General features: G+C 44.6%; 1 protein-coding gene across 1 annotated transcript in view; it reads left to right on the top strand.

The window, feature by feature from the left end:
* The window catches only part of LOC128844959 (uncharacterized), a 188,726-nt gene that overhangs the window by 153,565 nt on the left and 21,267 nt on the right, over nt 1–13,894 (top strand). Inside the window, exons 56-64 of the mRNA XM_054043145.1 lie at nt 25–146; nt 1,873–2,013; nt 5,663–5,776; nt 6,313–6,441; nt 7,072–7,233; nt 8,972–9,136; nt 10,559–10,724; nt 11,629–11,813; nt 13,400–13,492. Coding sequence (XP_053899120.1) covers nt 25–146; nt 1,873–2,013; nt 5,663–5,776; nt 6,313–6,441; nt 7,072–7,233; nt 8,972–9,136; nt 10,559–10,724; nt 11,629–11,813; nt 13,400–13,492 — 1,277 coding nt within the window. The remainder of the gene's footprint in view (nt 1–24; nt 147–1,872; nt 2,014–5,662; nt 5,777–6,312; nt 6,442–7,071; nt 7,234–8,971; nt 9,137–10,558; nt 10,725–11,628; nt 11,814–13,399; nt 13,493–13,894) is intronic.

Genomic DNA, 13,894 nt, shown 5'->3' with positions numbered 1-13,894 from the left:
ATCTGTTTGAACTCTTTCTTTTAGTGGAGTTTTTCCATCCTCTCTCTATCCCTTTTCCCTGGCATTCCAAGGTCAACCTGTATGTGGAGCATTCAACACACAAGCATCAGGATGACATCACCATTGGTTGGAACAACAAGGACCAGGTAAAACAGCACATAGCACAGCAGAGATTTGTAGAAGACTAAATGAGACAGAAAGATAGTCAAGGAATTTGAGAAGGAGAAAAACTGTAGACTTATTAAGATAACTTTGAAAAACTACCAATGTGGAGCAGTCCTTATTCTTAGTGGAGCTACTTAAATGCAGTGCCTTTTATCGTGTGCAACATCCTACATACAGCAACCCTACAAACTGCTTTACAAAGAGAGGCAACCAAAGGCTAAATGGAAATGGTCCAGAGTAGAAGACTATAGGAATTTCAACCCAAAATTAAAGGGCAAAAAACAGCTGTTCATAACATGCAGGCCAAGATTGGAGGAGCAAATGACCAGGATGAGGCAGAGGATGGATATAGGGTCAAAGAGGTAGAATGGAGAAAGTCTTTGGGGAATTTCAAAGACAAAAAAAGAATTTTGAATTAGGTGAGAAGGCACTGAAGTGGGGGAGGTGGTTGTAAGGGATTAAGAGATTGTTTCTTTCAATGAAGTGGGTCAGATTCATACTAACAGGAGTTAGACAATAAATACCCCAAGTGGCAGGCATTTTTAGCATCAGTGACTTCATTACAGCCTTTTCTTCTTTGATTTCTCCTAATTAGCAATAAGAATGATACATTTGGCATAAGATGTCTAATACATTTTACACTGTAATAGGTAAACCAGTTTCAGTTTTTAAAATAAAGGAGCAAATCTGCCTTTAAAAATAATTGGTAAAGTAAAGGACCATAATTTAATCAGAATCATCTCAGTTATAACATAAAAACATGGGTGAATAGTTGAGTTCATATCAAGCTCTGACTTAAAGCAATTTGTGTATACTCTGAATTTGGATCAAAGGTATAATTGCCAACATACTGAGGCACTAAACAAGTTGTTACACTGGCATAATGTTACTCAAGACAGGTATATTTCAAAGAGTATTATTTTCTTAATGATGGGAAGGGGAAAAGTAAAGTATAAAACTCATTACCGTAACGGAAAATGAATTTGCCTCCATAAAGAGTCAAGCTTCCCTTAGAGTAATAATGTACAAGCACCAAAATCCCAAATGAAATGTAGAAGAGGAATATACAGGGAACCCTTCAACCACTGCTGAAATGTATGCTGCCATTTCCATGTGTGGTGTGTGATGTTAAACAGTTCTCGCATAACACTACACAAGTTAGACCCCAATTCTGCATAACTTATGCATATACTTAAACTTCACATGCCATGGGAAGTCTTCTTGAAGCCAATGGAACTGCTCGCAGTGCTTAAAGTTAAGTGCGTATGTAACCCACACACCACCTGGGTATGGTGTTCTGTCCCATCTAGTGGCACTGAGACCACTTAGAGAAAGATTTAATGAGTCTGCTCTACAGTCATAGCTAAAAGCCATGGCTTTTAGCTCATGCAGTAGAGGCTCATGTATTTAGCCCCAAAGGTCCTTGGTTTGATCCTGCCTGTTGACGACCGGGGTCTGTTGGTGTTACATATACGTAAGTCTTTGCAAGATCATGGCCTTACTGCACTGGTAAAGAGAAATGCTTAATCCTGCTGAAACCACAGAGAAGATTTAGATAGTAAGAATGCTCTAAAATTGACTTCTAGGGCTCAGCATGTCATTCATGTGAGTAAAAACTACAAACCCAGCTTTATGTTGGATATCCCAGTTCAGTGCGTGTAAGGAGTTTTGTTGCTCATGCCACTTCTGTTTGTTGATGTTGCCCAGGTATTAGTTTCATCTTCCCTGAAATTTGGAAAAGAGCATGTAAAGTACCGAGCCACTGTCGTGCACCCGTTTAATTTCACCTTGAGGCAACTGGAGGTCAGTTCCCTGTCTGAAAGAAAAGGTGGAAAGTACAACCAGCAGGTACGATAATGGGAGGTGCTGCAAATTAAATAATATCTATAATAATATATTTATACTGTATCCTTCATTTCCAGAGTCGTATACAGTGGTCACCATTATACAGCTGTAATTTACCAAACATTGCTGTGTCCTAGTGTCACAGATACCTCGATTATTTCCTTTTCTAAGTATAGACACATAACTGCTTTATCAGATACCCTTGCATGTAACTCTTGGGAACTGATAACATTTTACTGATGTTCAGTGTACATATCACACTTTGGTGGGCACAGCAGTGGGGGGGTCAAATGAATTTTGGCCTAGAACGGCCACATAAATCCCTATTCCTATAAAAACTGCTCTGAGTTCTTTAATGCATATACAGCGCGGACAGAACTTAAGGTTTTAGGCTACAAATGAAAGTCCCACACAAAAAAGAAGGTAGGGAGCAATGAGAAAATCTGTTGCATGAAAGGAAAAAGGATTTAAAATACATTTTGGCCAGGTTTGTCTGCAAAGTGCTTATGCTAGGAATGGAAAAAATAGTTTGCAAATCATCCCCCAAAATAAGAAAAATGGAAAATATTACATGACCTATCTGAAAGATGTATGCATGACATAGCATTTGCACAGTAAGTTATCACCTGAAGCTGATAATAATGCCAATAATAAGCCGCATGAATTGTGCAGTACTCTCTCTGGGGTTTGGGATTTCTTTCCGATGCTTGCACAGATAACAGAGCGCGCTCAACTTGTTTTCATACAAAAGTGATTGTATCTGTAGTGATCAGTATTTGTCTAGGGATAAGTCTTGTTTGTCAAGTTCTTATACAGGCAAAACTCCCACTGGAATTATTAATGTCAAAGGTAGTTTTGCTGAGGAAGGACTATGGGCCCAATCCAATTCCCAATGAAGTCAACAGAAAGACTTTCATTGACTTCATTCTAAAAGTGCAGTTTACCTATGGACTTGCCAAGAGAAGCAGAAGGTGTTTTTTGAGGCCTGACAACATGCAATTCAGTAGAACATTCACACTCTCTAGGGGTATGTCTACACTACGAAATTAGGTTGATTTTAATTGAAATCGATTTTTAGAAATCGATTTTATACAGTCGATTGCATATGTCCACACTAAGTGCATTAAGTCAGCGGAGTGCGTCCTCACTACCATGGCTAGCATCAACTTACAGAGCGGTGCACTGTGGGTAGCTATCCCACAGTTCCCGCAGTCTTCGTCGCCCATTGGAATTCTGGGTGAAGCTCCCAATGCCCAATGGGGCAAAAACATTGTCGCGAGTGGTTTTGGGTACGTCATCAGTCGCCCCTCCCTCCGTGAAAGCAATGGCAGACAATCGTTTCGCGCCTTTTTTCCTGGGTTACCTGTGCAGACACCATACCACTGCAAGCATGGAGCCCGCTCAGCTCACCATTACCGCTGCTGTTGTGGGCAAGTCTACTGTTGGGACTGCTGTGATCCAAGTAGCCAATGCAATCATTGATGTTCTGTTATCAAGGGTAATGACTCTGGGAAATGTGCGGGCCTTTTTAGATTTTAGGTGCATCATATTCCTGTCCTTTGTCACTGGTGAAGAAGTCTTGCAGCCGTACATTCCAGTCCGGTCAGCGCTGTAACACCCCATAGCACTTCTGTGGTTGACACATGTAACAGCTCCAGGGCTCTTGCTCTTTTGCCTTGGCCGAGGTACCTTGCCGTACCCGGACCTCCAAGCATTCGACACAGAGGCACCTGCAGCAGCTGGCATTGCTACACAGCAGCAGGTCCTTGCCTTCGCAGCAGACGGTGCAATAGGACTGCTAACCGTCGTCATCCACCACTTCCACTGCAACTCTGCTCTCCTGCTCTCCAGTGACGAGCTCGGGGGATCCGTACTGGTCATCCTGGGTGCTGCTGGCAGCAGACGGTGCAGTAGGACTGGTAACCGTCCTCGTCGAACATATAGCTTAGCTGGGGGTTCTGGGAATGTCTTCCCTGCCCGGCTCCTAGCAACCTCCAGAGCATGGTATATGGCTCCATCACTTCCCCTGCAACTCTGCTCTCCTGCTCCCCAGCGACAAGCTCGGGGGATCCGTTCATGAAGCCTGGACAGTAGTAAAGAGCAGTTCAACTATAGGCTGAGCAAGTGCAGAATGGTGGTAGAATGTGCCTTTGGACGTTTAAAAGCTCACTGGTGCTGTTGGTCAGACCTCAGCACAACCAACATTCCCATTGTTATTGCTGCTTGCTGTGTGCTCCATAATATCTGTGAGAGTAAGGGGGAGATGTTTATGGTGGGGTGGGAGGTTGAGGCAATTTGCCTGGCATCTGATTTTGAGCAGCCAGACACCAGGGCGATTAGAAGAGCACAGCAAGGCATCCTGCGCATCAGAGAGGCTTTGAAAACCAGTTTCATGACTGGCCAGGCTTCGGTGTGATAGTTGTGTGTGTTTCTCCTTGATGTAAACCAGTCCCCTTTGTTGATTTTAATTCCCTGTAAGCCAACCACCCTCCCCCCTTTGAAATAAAGTAACTATTGTTTTGAAACCATGCATTCTTTCTTTATTAATTAAAAAAAAAAATGAGGTAACGGACAAGGTATCCCGGGTGGGGTGAGGGAGGAGGGAAGGACAAGGCCACATTCCTTATTTGTAGCCACACTAAAAATCAAACTGTTTAAATGACAGCCTTCTGTTGCTTGGGCCATCCTTTGGAGTGGAGTGGCTCCCCCCCTGCATTCTTGGGCATCTGGGTGAGGAGGCTATGGAACATGGGGAGGAGGGTAGGCGGTTATACAGTGGATGCAGCGGGGGTCTGTGCTCTTATTGGCTTTCCTGCTGCTCCAACAGATGCTTCATCATGTCCGTTTGCTCCCCCATTAGCCTCAGCATCACATCCTGCCTCCGCTCTTCACGCTCACTTAATTCTGGGCCTCTGCCACTGAATGTCTCCATGCATTAAGCTGTGCCCGATCAGTGCGGGAGGACTGCATAAGCTCGGAAATCATGTCATTGCGAGTGCGTTTTTTTCGCCTTCTAATCTGTGATAACTTCAGGGACAGATGATAAGGGGAGCATAGAAACATTCTACGCTCTACGATTCTGGGGGGACTGCATGGTCACCTGTGCTGCTGAGTTCGCCACACTGACCAAACAGGAAATGAAATTCAGAAGTTCCCGGGGCTTTTCTGTACCTGGCTATTGCATCGGAGTTCAAAGTGCTGTCCAGAGCAGTCACAATGGAGCACTCTGGGATAGCTCCTGGAGGCCAATACCGTCTAGTTGTGTCTGCACTACCCCAAATTCAACCCAGCAAAGTCAATTTTAACACTACTCCCCTCACCGGGGAGGAGTACAGAAGTCAATTTTAAGAGCCCTTTAGGTCGACAGAACGGGGTTGGTTGTGTGGACGCATTCATTTTTAAATTGACTTAACACGGCTAAATTCGACCTAACCCCGTAGTGTAGACTAGGTCTAGGACATGGAACATGGACAGACTTAGAAATGCCTCAACATTTTGTGAATAGAAAATACTGGCCTTCCATAGTAGTCATTGCAACAAATATGATTGTTTCCACTGGACATTATCTTTGGGAGGATTCTATCAGGCTGTTCCATTAGTTCTAGTCCTGCAGCCCAGGATCAATGTAGAAATCCATCTCTTCTGGTTTTAGATACAGCTCACTTGGAATGGTGGGCAGCCTGCTGACTTCAAAATTACTTTGGAAGATAAATCTAAGTTCAACATCACCCTCTGGGATGCTTGTGTGGCAGTTTCTTCGGGTCAGGTATGAATTTGGAGTTCAATATGAGTAGGCATATTTTACTTTCTGAGCTTTAACAGCTATGATAATTGAAAGTGCTTCCCATCTGTTGTCATGAAAACTTGAGTTTTGATTGTATTTGAAGGAGACTTTTTCTTAGCAGACCTTTAGGGAGGGTAAAATAAAACCTCTGGGGAATCTTAACTGTATTCCTTTCCCATCTAAAGTGTTCTCACAGTTGTGCAGACAAATTCCATTTCAAGCCTAAAAATAATTTGTACATTCGGGATGAAACGCACTCTTGTGCTGATGACCATGGCAAGGACTACACACCACTTAAGTTTCGCAACAGGAACAAAGCAGAACTTAAATGGTGCATAGGCTCCACTTGTGATAGCTCTCTGCACCGGGATGGATTCTATTCTGGTGCACGTGCCACGATAGCAATTCTCTAAGAGTTTATAAAATGCATTTTGTATAACTGCAAACTAATTTTCCAGAAAAAAAATATAAGACAGGCAAAGGCACTAACATGTATATGCCATTTTTCTCTCTTCCAGCTTCAGAAAGTATTAACTGTAGGAAGTCTTCAGGCATGTGGGTCTATAAAACAAGCAACAGTCTTGTTTACTGAATATCTAGATCTGGACTGGGATGGAAAAAAGATCTCACAGAATTTGACATATGAGGTATCAAAAGGCTATTATATCTGTTTACTCATCGTATACTTTGCAGAAGCAATTTCTGTGTTGACGGGGTTTATCCTTAGTTTTTGAATTTCACATGAATCACCTTAGAACTCAGTGAAAACTCTAGAATGGATTTTGAAGCATCAGCTGCAGTTAGTTCAGGTTTGGACAGAATACCCATCTATGGTGCGGTAGCCCACGAAAGCTTATGCTCTAATAAATTTGTTAGTCTCTAAGGTGCCACAAGTACTCCCGTTCTTTTTGCGGATTCAGACTAACACAGCTGCTACTCTGAAACCTGTCAATGATACTGTAGTGATGCTATACATTGGGGCCCAGTAGTTATGCTGAAAAACCAACATGCTTCCTAATGAAAGAACTGTATTTTTGGATTATGTTGAAGCTTTGGCTCTTTGGGTGACAGAAGTTGGGTGAGACATGGAACTGACACCATCAGTTAGCTGGCTATATATGTATATTGGACCTTCTTTTGGTTCAGAAGCAAACCGTGAGCATGGGATGGGGAGTGAAGCTGGCAACCTGATGTGTGGGAGAAAATTGTTGTTTTGGATAACTATAATTTTTCATTCAATTGCTACATTAACAGAGTATTTTCTTGGTTTAATACAGAGAAACAGACCATTGTATCCAGATAAAATTCAGCTAGAAGCCACTTTGGAAAATGTTTTTCTGACCTCATGCAGCAAGCAACATATGCTGGGTAAAATAGAAACAGACTTCTCAACTTGGCTGGATAATTACATGAGTCTTGCACTGTGTGACCTTCCAAATGTAAGTCAGATATTAGTATATTGCTGCTACTGCAATTCACAAGTATTTGCCAGTTAAATGACTGATTTTCATGGAGCCTCAGTGTTTCACAAAAATTACCACCAGATATTTGTTTCTAGAGTTTAGCAAAATATAAATAAAAATTGAATGGCATTTTGGGATAGGGAAAAAGAGTTGTTACCACCAAACTCTCATTACTTTATGTATGCCCCATTTGGAGAGATTCTCTAGTCCCCCTTAAGAATGCCAGTCACTCCATTCCCATGCCCTCATTCAAAGGCCCTCGCCTTTCCCAAGCTCGTCTATGCAGTTCCAGTAGTTGGTCAGAGAGGTCACCAGAGAGCAATATATCAGGCTCTCCTTCTTCCCTGGCTATATTGCCTTGAGAGCATTCCCAGCCTTTGCTGGCTCTGGTGCTAGTGGTAGAATTTGGAGGTCAAGCGTTGGTCCCATGCTTGATGTTCGTTTTTAGTTTACACACATAAACTGGTCATCTTTCTGTGTTCTGTCCTGTTTTCATGCTTAGAATCCAGAGCTCCCTGTAGATATTAAAAGCGTCACAATATTCACCAGCATACTTAAGGTCTGTATTTGTAAAATAAATTTGGTCTCTTCCCAGCTGCTTCCCTTGTTGGCAAGAACAGCAGGTTTGGGCCAGGAGTGAAAGTAAGTCAGGACACTTACCGGTATGGGCCAGGGCGGCCCTCTGGCCCCTGGAAGGGGCGGGGCCTCAGGCAGAAGGGGCGGGGCTGGGGAGCCAGCATCCCCCAACCAGGCCTTCCAGGCCCCCTGGCCCCGGGACTCCCGTGTTGATTTAAAGGGCTAGCGCAGCAGCAGCATCCGGAGCCACAGGTAATTTTAAATCAGCCCCAGGGCAACTGCTCCCTTTGCCCCCCCCACCCCTCGGAGGCTGCCGGGGGGGGGGGGGGGGGCCAAAAGGGCAGGGACATTAAAGCACTGCAGGGTCCTTTGCCGTGGCAGTGCTGAAACGTTAAAGTGCTGCCGCGGCAAAGGACCATCCTTAAAGCGCTTTAATGTCCCTGCCCCTTTTGCCTCCCCTGTCAGCGGCTCTGCTGGTACGGACCCTACCGGCAGAGCTGCCGACAGGGGAGGCAAAAGGAGCAGGGACTTCAAAGCGCTGCCATGGCAGCGCTTTAATGTGGGCTGGGTATGGGCCAGTGCGGGTTCTTACCGGTACAGAGTACCGCCCATACCAGCTCACTTTCACCCCTGGTTTGGGCCCAGTTAAAAATAGGGTTCTCATCTTGGTCCCAGTAAAACTTTTTCAAAGTTTGGGGGTTGTTTATTTCTGAAGTTTGGGCCTATCTTTAACATGTCACTTTAAAATCTAATGTATCCTCCTGCTTTAAAAATCTTCTGCTTATATATAAAAAAGTATCTACAAGAATGACAGCTACAGTAGTTCAGTACAAGACCAGAAAGAAATTCACTTGTTTTATTAGAAGTGCAATTTTAGTTCAGCCATTCATCTAGTCTTGTAGACATAAGTGATCGTTGAATGTACAGTAGTTAAATCACAAAGATTTAGAGGCACAATAGAGTAAGAGGGAGCTGTAAGTTTTAAGAGGCATTGGTTTCTGAAATGACAAGTGTGGTTCATCGTTTTGCTGAGTGACTGAGAGAATGCCAAGATCTGTGGCAACTCTTGCAGATTCTCTTACTCTTCTTAATTTCCATAGTAAAACTAAGCCTAAATAGTGACATTTTCCATATTTAGGTAATTATTCTCTCTGGAAGGCATCAGCTCAACAGAGGAGATATCATCCTGCAGTCAGAAGGCAGACTCCACCATACTGGTGATGGCAGAGAGGATGGGGTGCTCACAGTAGCCTTAAAGAATAACAGCACAGCTAAAGTGAAGAAATATTTGATGGAATTTGAAGTGAGTTTAATACTGGGCACGGACATCTGTGAAGCCTTTTAAAATCAGGGCTTTATAGCACTCCCAGTGTCACTTTTTCTCTGTTGAAGACATACTGCCATCTAGCTTCCAATCTGTGTGAATGCAGTAAATGACTAACAAGACAGTGAAATGGGGGGAAATGCAGGCTTAAAATCAAAAAGGATTTTGCGCTTCCTGATTTTGGTAGCAACCCCCTTTACCGTGTTGGTGTGCACTGCAAATGCAGTGTGACCACAAGAGAAAAGAAAGTACCAAGACTTGACAGTTGCAGATTTTGGTGACAAATGCAGTAAGTGTACCTCTACTGGAGTGTATGTTATACTTTTTAAATGGTCTCCACTGCCTGCTACTGTCAGGGCCGGCTCCAGGCACCAGCTTCTCAAGCAGGTGCTTGGGGCGGCTGCTCCGGAGAGGGGCAGCAGGTCCAGGTATTCGGCAGCAATTCGGCGGACGGTCCCTCACTCCGCCTGGGAGTGAAGGACCTCCCGCCGAATTGCCGCCGCAGATCCCGATCGCGGCTTTTTTTGTTTTGTTTTGTTTTGTTTTGTTTTGGCTGCTTGGGGCAGCCAAAACCCTGGAGCCGGCCCTAGCTACTGTATTCAGCACCTGCAGTTTAAGTGACTGCCCTAGTTGGTGAAGCATAAAACTGGATCTTAGCCAAAACAAGCATGTTTTATTAATGGGGAAACAAAATGTTAGACTCAAACAAAGGGGCCATTGCCAGAAAACAACACTGGTCTCTGCAAGAGAGATGGAGAACTGCCTGATACTATGATCATAAGTCAGGCAAACACCTTTCTTTCTCGCTTTTAACTTGTAGATAGCAAGTAAGATAGAGGAGCTCATGGGGAAGGGAAAAGCACCTGACGTTTGTTGAGCATGTTTAGGGAGGAACACTGATAGCTAACCATAATTATTTTATGCAACATTAGCTACCACTTCAAATATTTTAATGATTTGGACATTCTTCTAAAAGAACTATATCAAAAGAAGAGATATTAAAAGTGGGAAACTCAACTCGTGCATATGGGCTATATACTCCAGCACATGCACTGTGAATGAGTGGCACAAGCTGGCAGCATAGCAAGTAACTGATTATCAGTGATTCTTTCATTGCTACCATTAAAAGATTATCCACCTGCCTGGCACAATGTGCAATGCTGTAATTGATTGACCCACTTTGCTATCAAATTGTTCTGTCTCAAGTCAATAATCCTATTGCTTGAGCTTTTCAACACACGATCTCTTGTGTGTAAAGCACAGGCATTGAAAAATATCTCCATTGCCATCTAGTCTTATGTAGAATCCATTGGCATTCCGACATCATCACTGAATGTTGCTTCATTTATTATTTGCCTTGGCTCTGTATCAATGTATTTTTTCTTCTTCTTATGAATGCAGCTAAAAGCATCTGAGGAGATTTGGCTAGGCCTGACAGGAACTGCTACTTCCTCAGCTGTTCAAAGCCAAGTCCTGATGGAGGGAAATATTGATCAAAAAGAGAAAGTAAAAGTAGCTGCTTCTAAAGGAAAGGAGTGTCATCAGTATTACATGGGATATGTAAAGGGTAAGTATATAAGGGCTGCAATTGATAAAAATAAGCTGCGATTGACAGCCAGTTGCATTGCACACACAGGAGAGGAAAGAGTGCCAGCTCAGTTCAGTTTTCATTGCCATTCAATCTGAGGAGTTGAGCCTATCAACAAAGGTGCCAATTATGAGGATAGTTTTTCCACTATATGGACCCTGTATACTGAGCCCAACAACTCATTTCATATAGGCTGGGTGGTAGTCACTTGTGAATAACTCCCAACCAAGTCTGGATTTGAATAGGTGGTGATGTACTTGAAAAGCTGTCTTGAGTGACTGATCCTCCCCTTGCCTATATGGGGTTTAATGTGCAAATGAAGGGTTGAGAGCAATGGCTTGACTCAGAACCTGTGCATGTAGAGGCTGTGAGAAATGCCTGCAAAAGCCATGCAACACCTCAGTTCTCCCTTCTTGGGATTCTCTTGCACAGAAATGGCTCAGTGTGTGGAACTACTGCATAAAGTCATTTTTGGGGAGGGTTAATGAGTGATTAGACTGCCCAACACATTTTCATTTGTGACCTACGCAGGATTTGAATTAAAGTCTCCAGCAGTGAAAGACTGCGGAAGTCAAAGGGAGAGCACAATAGTCATTATGGAGATCTGAGAGAAGAATGTCACCTTATTATATTAAGCCAATGCTTCAAAAAGACTACACGCTTTTAGTATAAAATATATACAAGTTACACAACAGGAGAAACCCTAATAATGAAGCTGATTTGACGTTTCTGCTAGTTAGTCCTTGCTTCTCTCTGCAAGGACATAACCCCTATAGCTATTGCATAAATACCACTCTATTCAATTAATTATAAAGCTGGCTTTAAAACACCAATGCCTGCCAATGTTGTCTGTGCAAATGTATATCTCCTTTTACTCTCCCAGGGGACTTGGAGGAAGGAATAGAGCTCACTGCATGTACTGATGGACAACAGATGGCTACCATTAATACTTATCTCAGCGTTAATGGCATAAGGCAAGAAAGAATGGGACAATTGACCCTAACTGCTGTTAACCAGAGTTTGAGTTTGGTGGCTCATGGGTGTGGAGATCCAGTAGTTAAAGTTGAGGTGAGATGCCTTTAGCAGCAGTTGATAGTAGTGCTGCATTTTGAGCTACAGAATATTTTCTTAACCCAGGGGTGGGCAAACTTTTTGGCCTGAGGGCCACATCGGGTTTCATAAATTGCATGGAAGGCTGGTTAGGGGAGGGGGTCGTGGCCCAACCCCCACCTCCTATCTGCCCTACCCCAGGGACTCCTGCCACATCCAACCCCCCCTGTTCCCTGACGGCCCCCCCGGGACCGCTGCCCCATCCACACACCTCCGCTCCCTGTCCCCTGACCACTCCTGGATCTCTGCTGCCCCATCCAACCCCTCCTTTCGTTCCTTACAACCACCCTGGGACCCCTAACCCATCCAACCATCCCTTCTCCCTGTCCCCTGACTGTCTCTGGAACCCCTGCCCCTGACTTCCCCCTGCTGCCCCATCCAACCCCCCCTCCTTCCTAACTGCCCCCTCTCCCCGGGACCCCCGCTCCCATTCAACCCCCTGTTTCCGCCCCGACCCCTATCCACACCTCTGACCCCATTCAACCCCCTGTTCCCCCTGCCCCCTGGGGAAGGGGAGCAGCGGGGGAGGGGACAGGGCTACCCTCTTGGGCCAGGATCTCTGGGGCCGGGCAGGATGGTCCCGCGGGCCGGATGTGGCCCATGGGCCATAGTTTGCCCACCTCGGTCTTAACCTCAGCAAATTAGTGGAACATCCTCCAGATGGGTTTCATTTGTAGATTGTATCCAATAACATGGCACATTAGAGGTGTTTGGGATTCTCCCCTGATAACAATGTATATTTTGCTGCCATTTTTATATCTGGGATGAGTCAGCATTTGGGTGGGTTTTGCAAAAAGTGGAGTTGAAAAGATCAACCCACCTAGAGCTAGACAGTAAGGACACTGTCCCAGCATAAAAATCCTACTGAGATCAATGGGAGCTCTGTGCTCAGACCACAGGGAGAATATAGAACATACGTGACAATGTTACTGTAAGAAGATAGTGGGTCAAACTCGGCAGGGATATGGAAAACATGCCTTACTGCAATGGCAAGGCCTCTTGCATTGCAAGATTCACGCTCGTGGAGGGCGGGTACGGTTTCTGCTGCAGCCTCCTGTGTGCTATCCATTGGGGGAGGGGTGGAGATTATATGTATCACAATAGCACTTAGGGGCCCTGATCTCAGCTGGGGGCTCTTTGTGCTAGGTACAAACATAGTAAGAGACAGACCCTGCCCCCAAAGAGCTGATTGTATAAAAGAAGAGACAGACCAAAGGGGAGAGGGAAGCAATTTCCCAATGTCATCCAGCAGGAATAGAACCCAGGTTTACTGAATCCTAGTTCAGTTCCTGAGACTCTGAACTCCCACCAGGGCTCCCTAGGAGTGCTGTAAGGAAGAGAGTCTTCAGAGAGCTGTGGAGTCTGCAAATTTCTCCTGTTCCCCTTTCTAGCCCAGGCTGCACCCTTTTGGAGCAATGTGCAGCTTGTTTCCCGGCTGGAAGTTCAACCACCAGGGGCCTGTGCTGGAGTTTGACTCTTAATGATTTTGGCCTAGCACAAGTGGTTCCTAAATCATAAAATCCTGATATTTCATATTTTCACAGAATAAACTTAATGAAATTGGGTCCCACCTTCAAGCCAAACTCATGGAGAAGATCAAGAAGTTTGATGAATCTGTTTGGAAATTCAGGAGATCAGTAAGTAATGAACATGACCAATTGGCTTAAAGATTGTTAACATCTTAGAAATGGCTAAATCAGCTAATGCAGGATGGTCCCATTCTGTCATGCAGTATACCGGAGAGCACCATGAAATCCTGTGCAAGAAGCATCCTTGCTATTCTCTGGGAAGGAGTCATTGTGGGGTGCAATCCAGACCAGTGAGGGGTTGTCTCACCACCTGCCCTGCAACCTTGGGTGTCTCACATGCTTTGCTGGTGTAGCTCCCAAGCTAGTCCACTCACAAACAGCCTAACAGCATGTAGGTAACAGCCTGAGGGTCTGTGTATAGCTGCAGTTCTGGATCAACAGCTCTGACCCCAGCAGCCTGTCAGTAACACTCCAGTCACACTCTGGCTTCCACCAGCCTTGGTTACTACT

Source organism: Malaclemys terrapin, chromosome 10 (assembly GCF_027887155.1).
Source record: "Malaclemys terrapin pileata isolate rMalTer1 chromosome 10, rMalTer1.hap1, whole genome shotgun sequence".
In the NCBI taxonomy this organism is placed as follows: domain Eukaryota; kingdom Metazoa; phylum Chordata; order Testudines; family Emydidae; genus Malaclemys; species Malaclemys terrapin.
The sequence above is the reverse complement of the archived record's forward strand: the minus strand, read 5'-3'. Positions and strand labels throughout refer to the sequence as shown.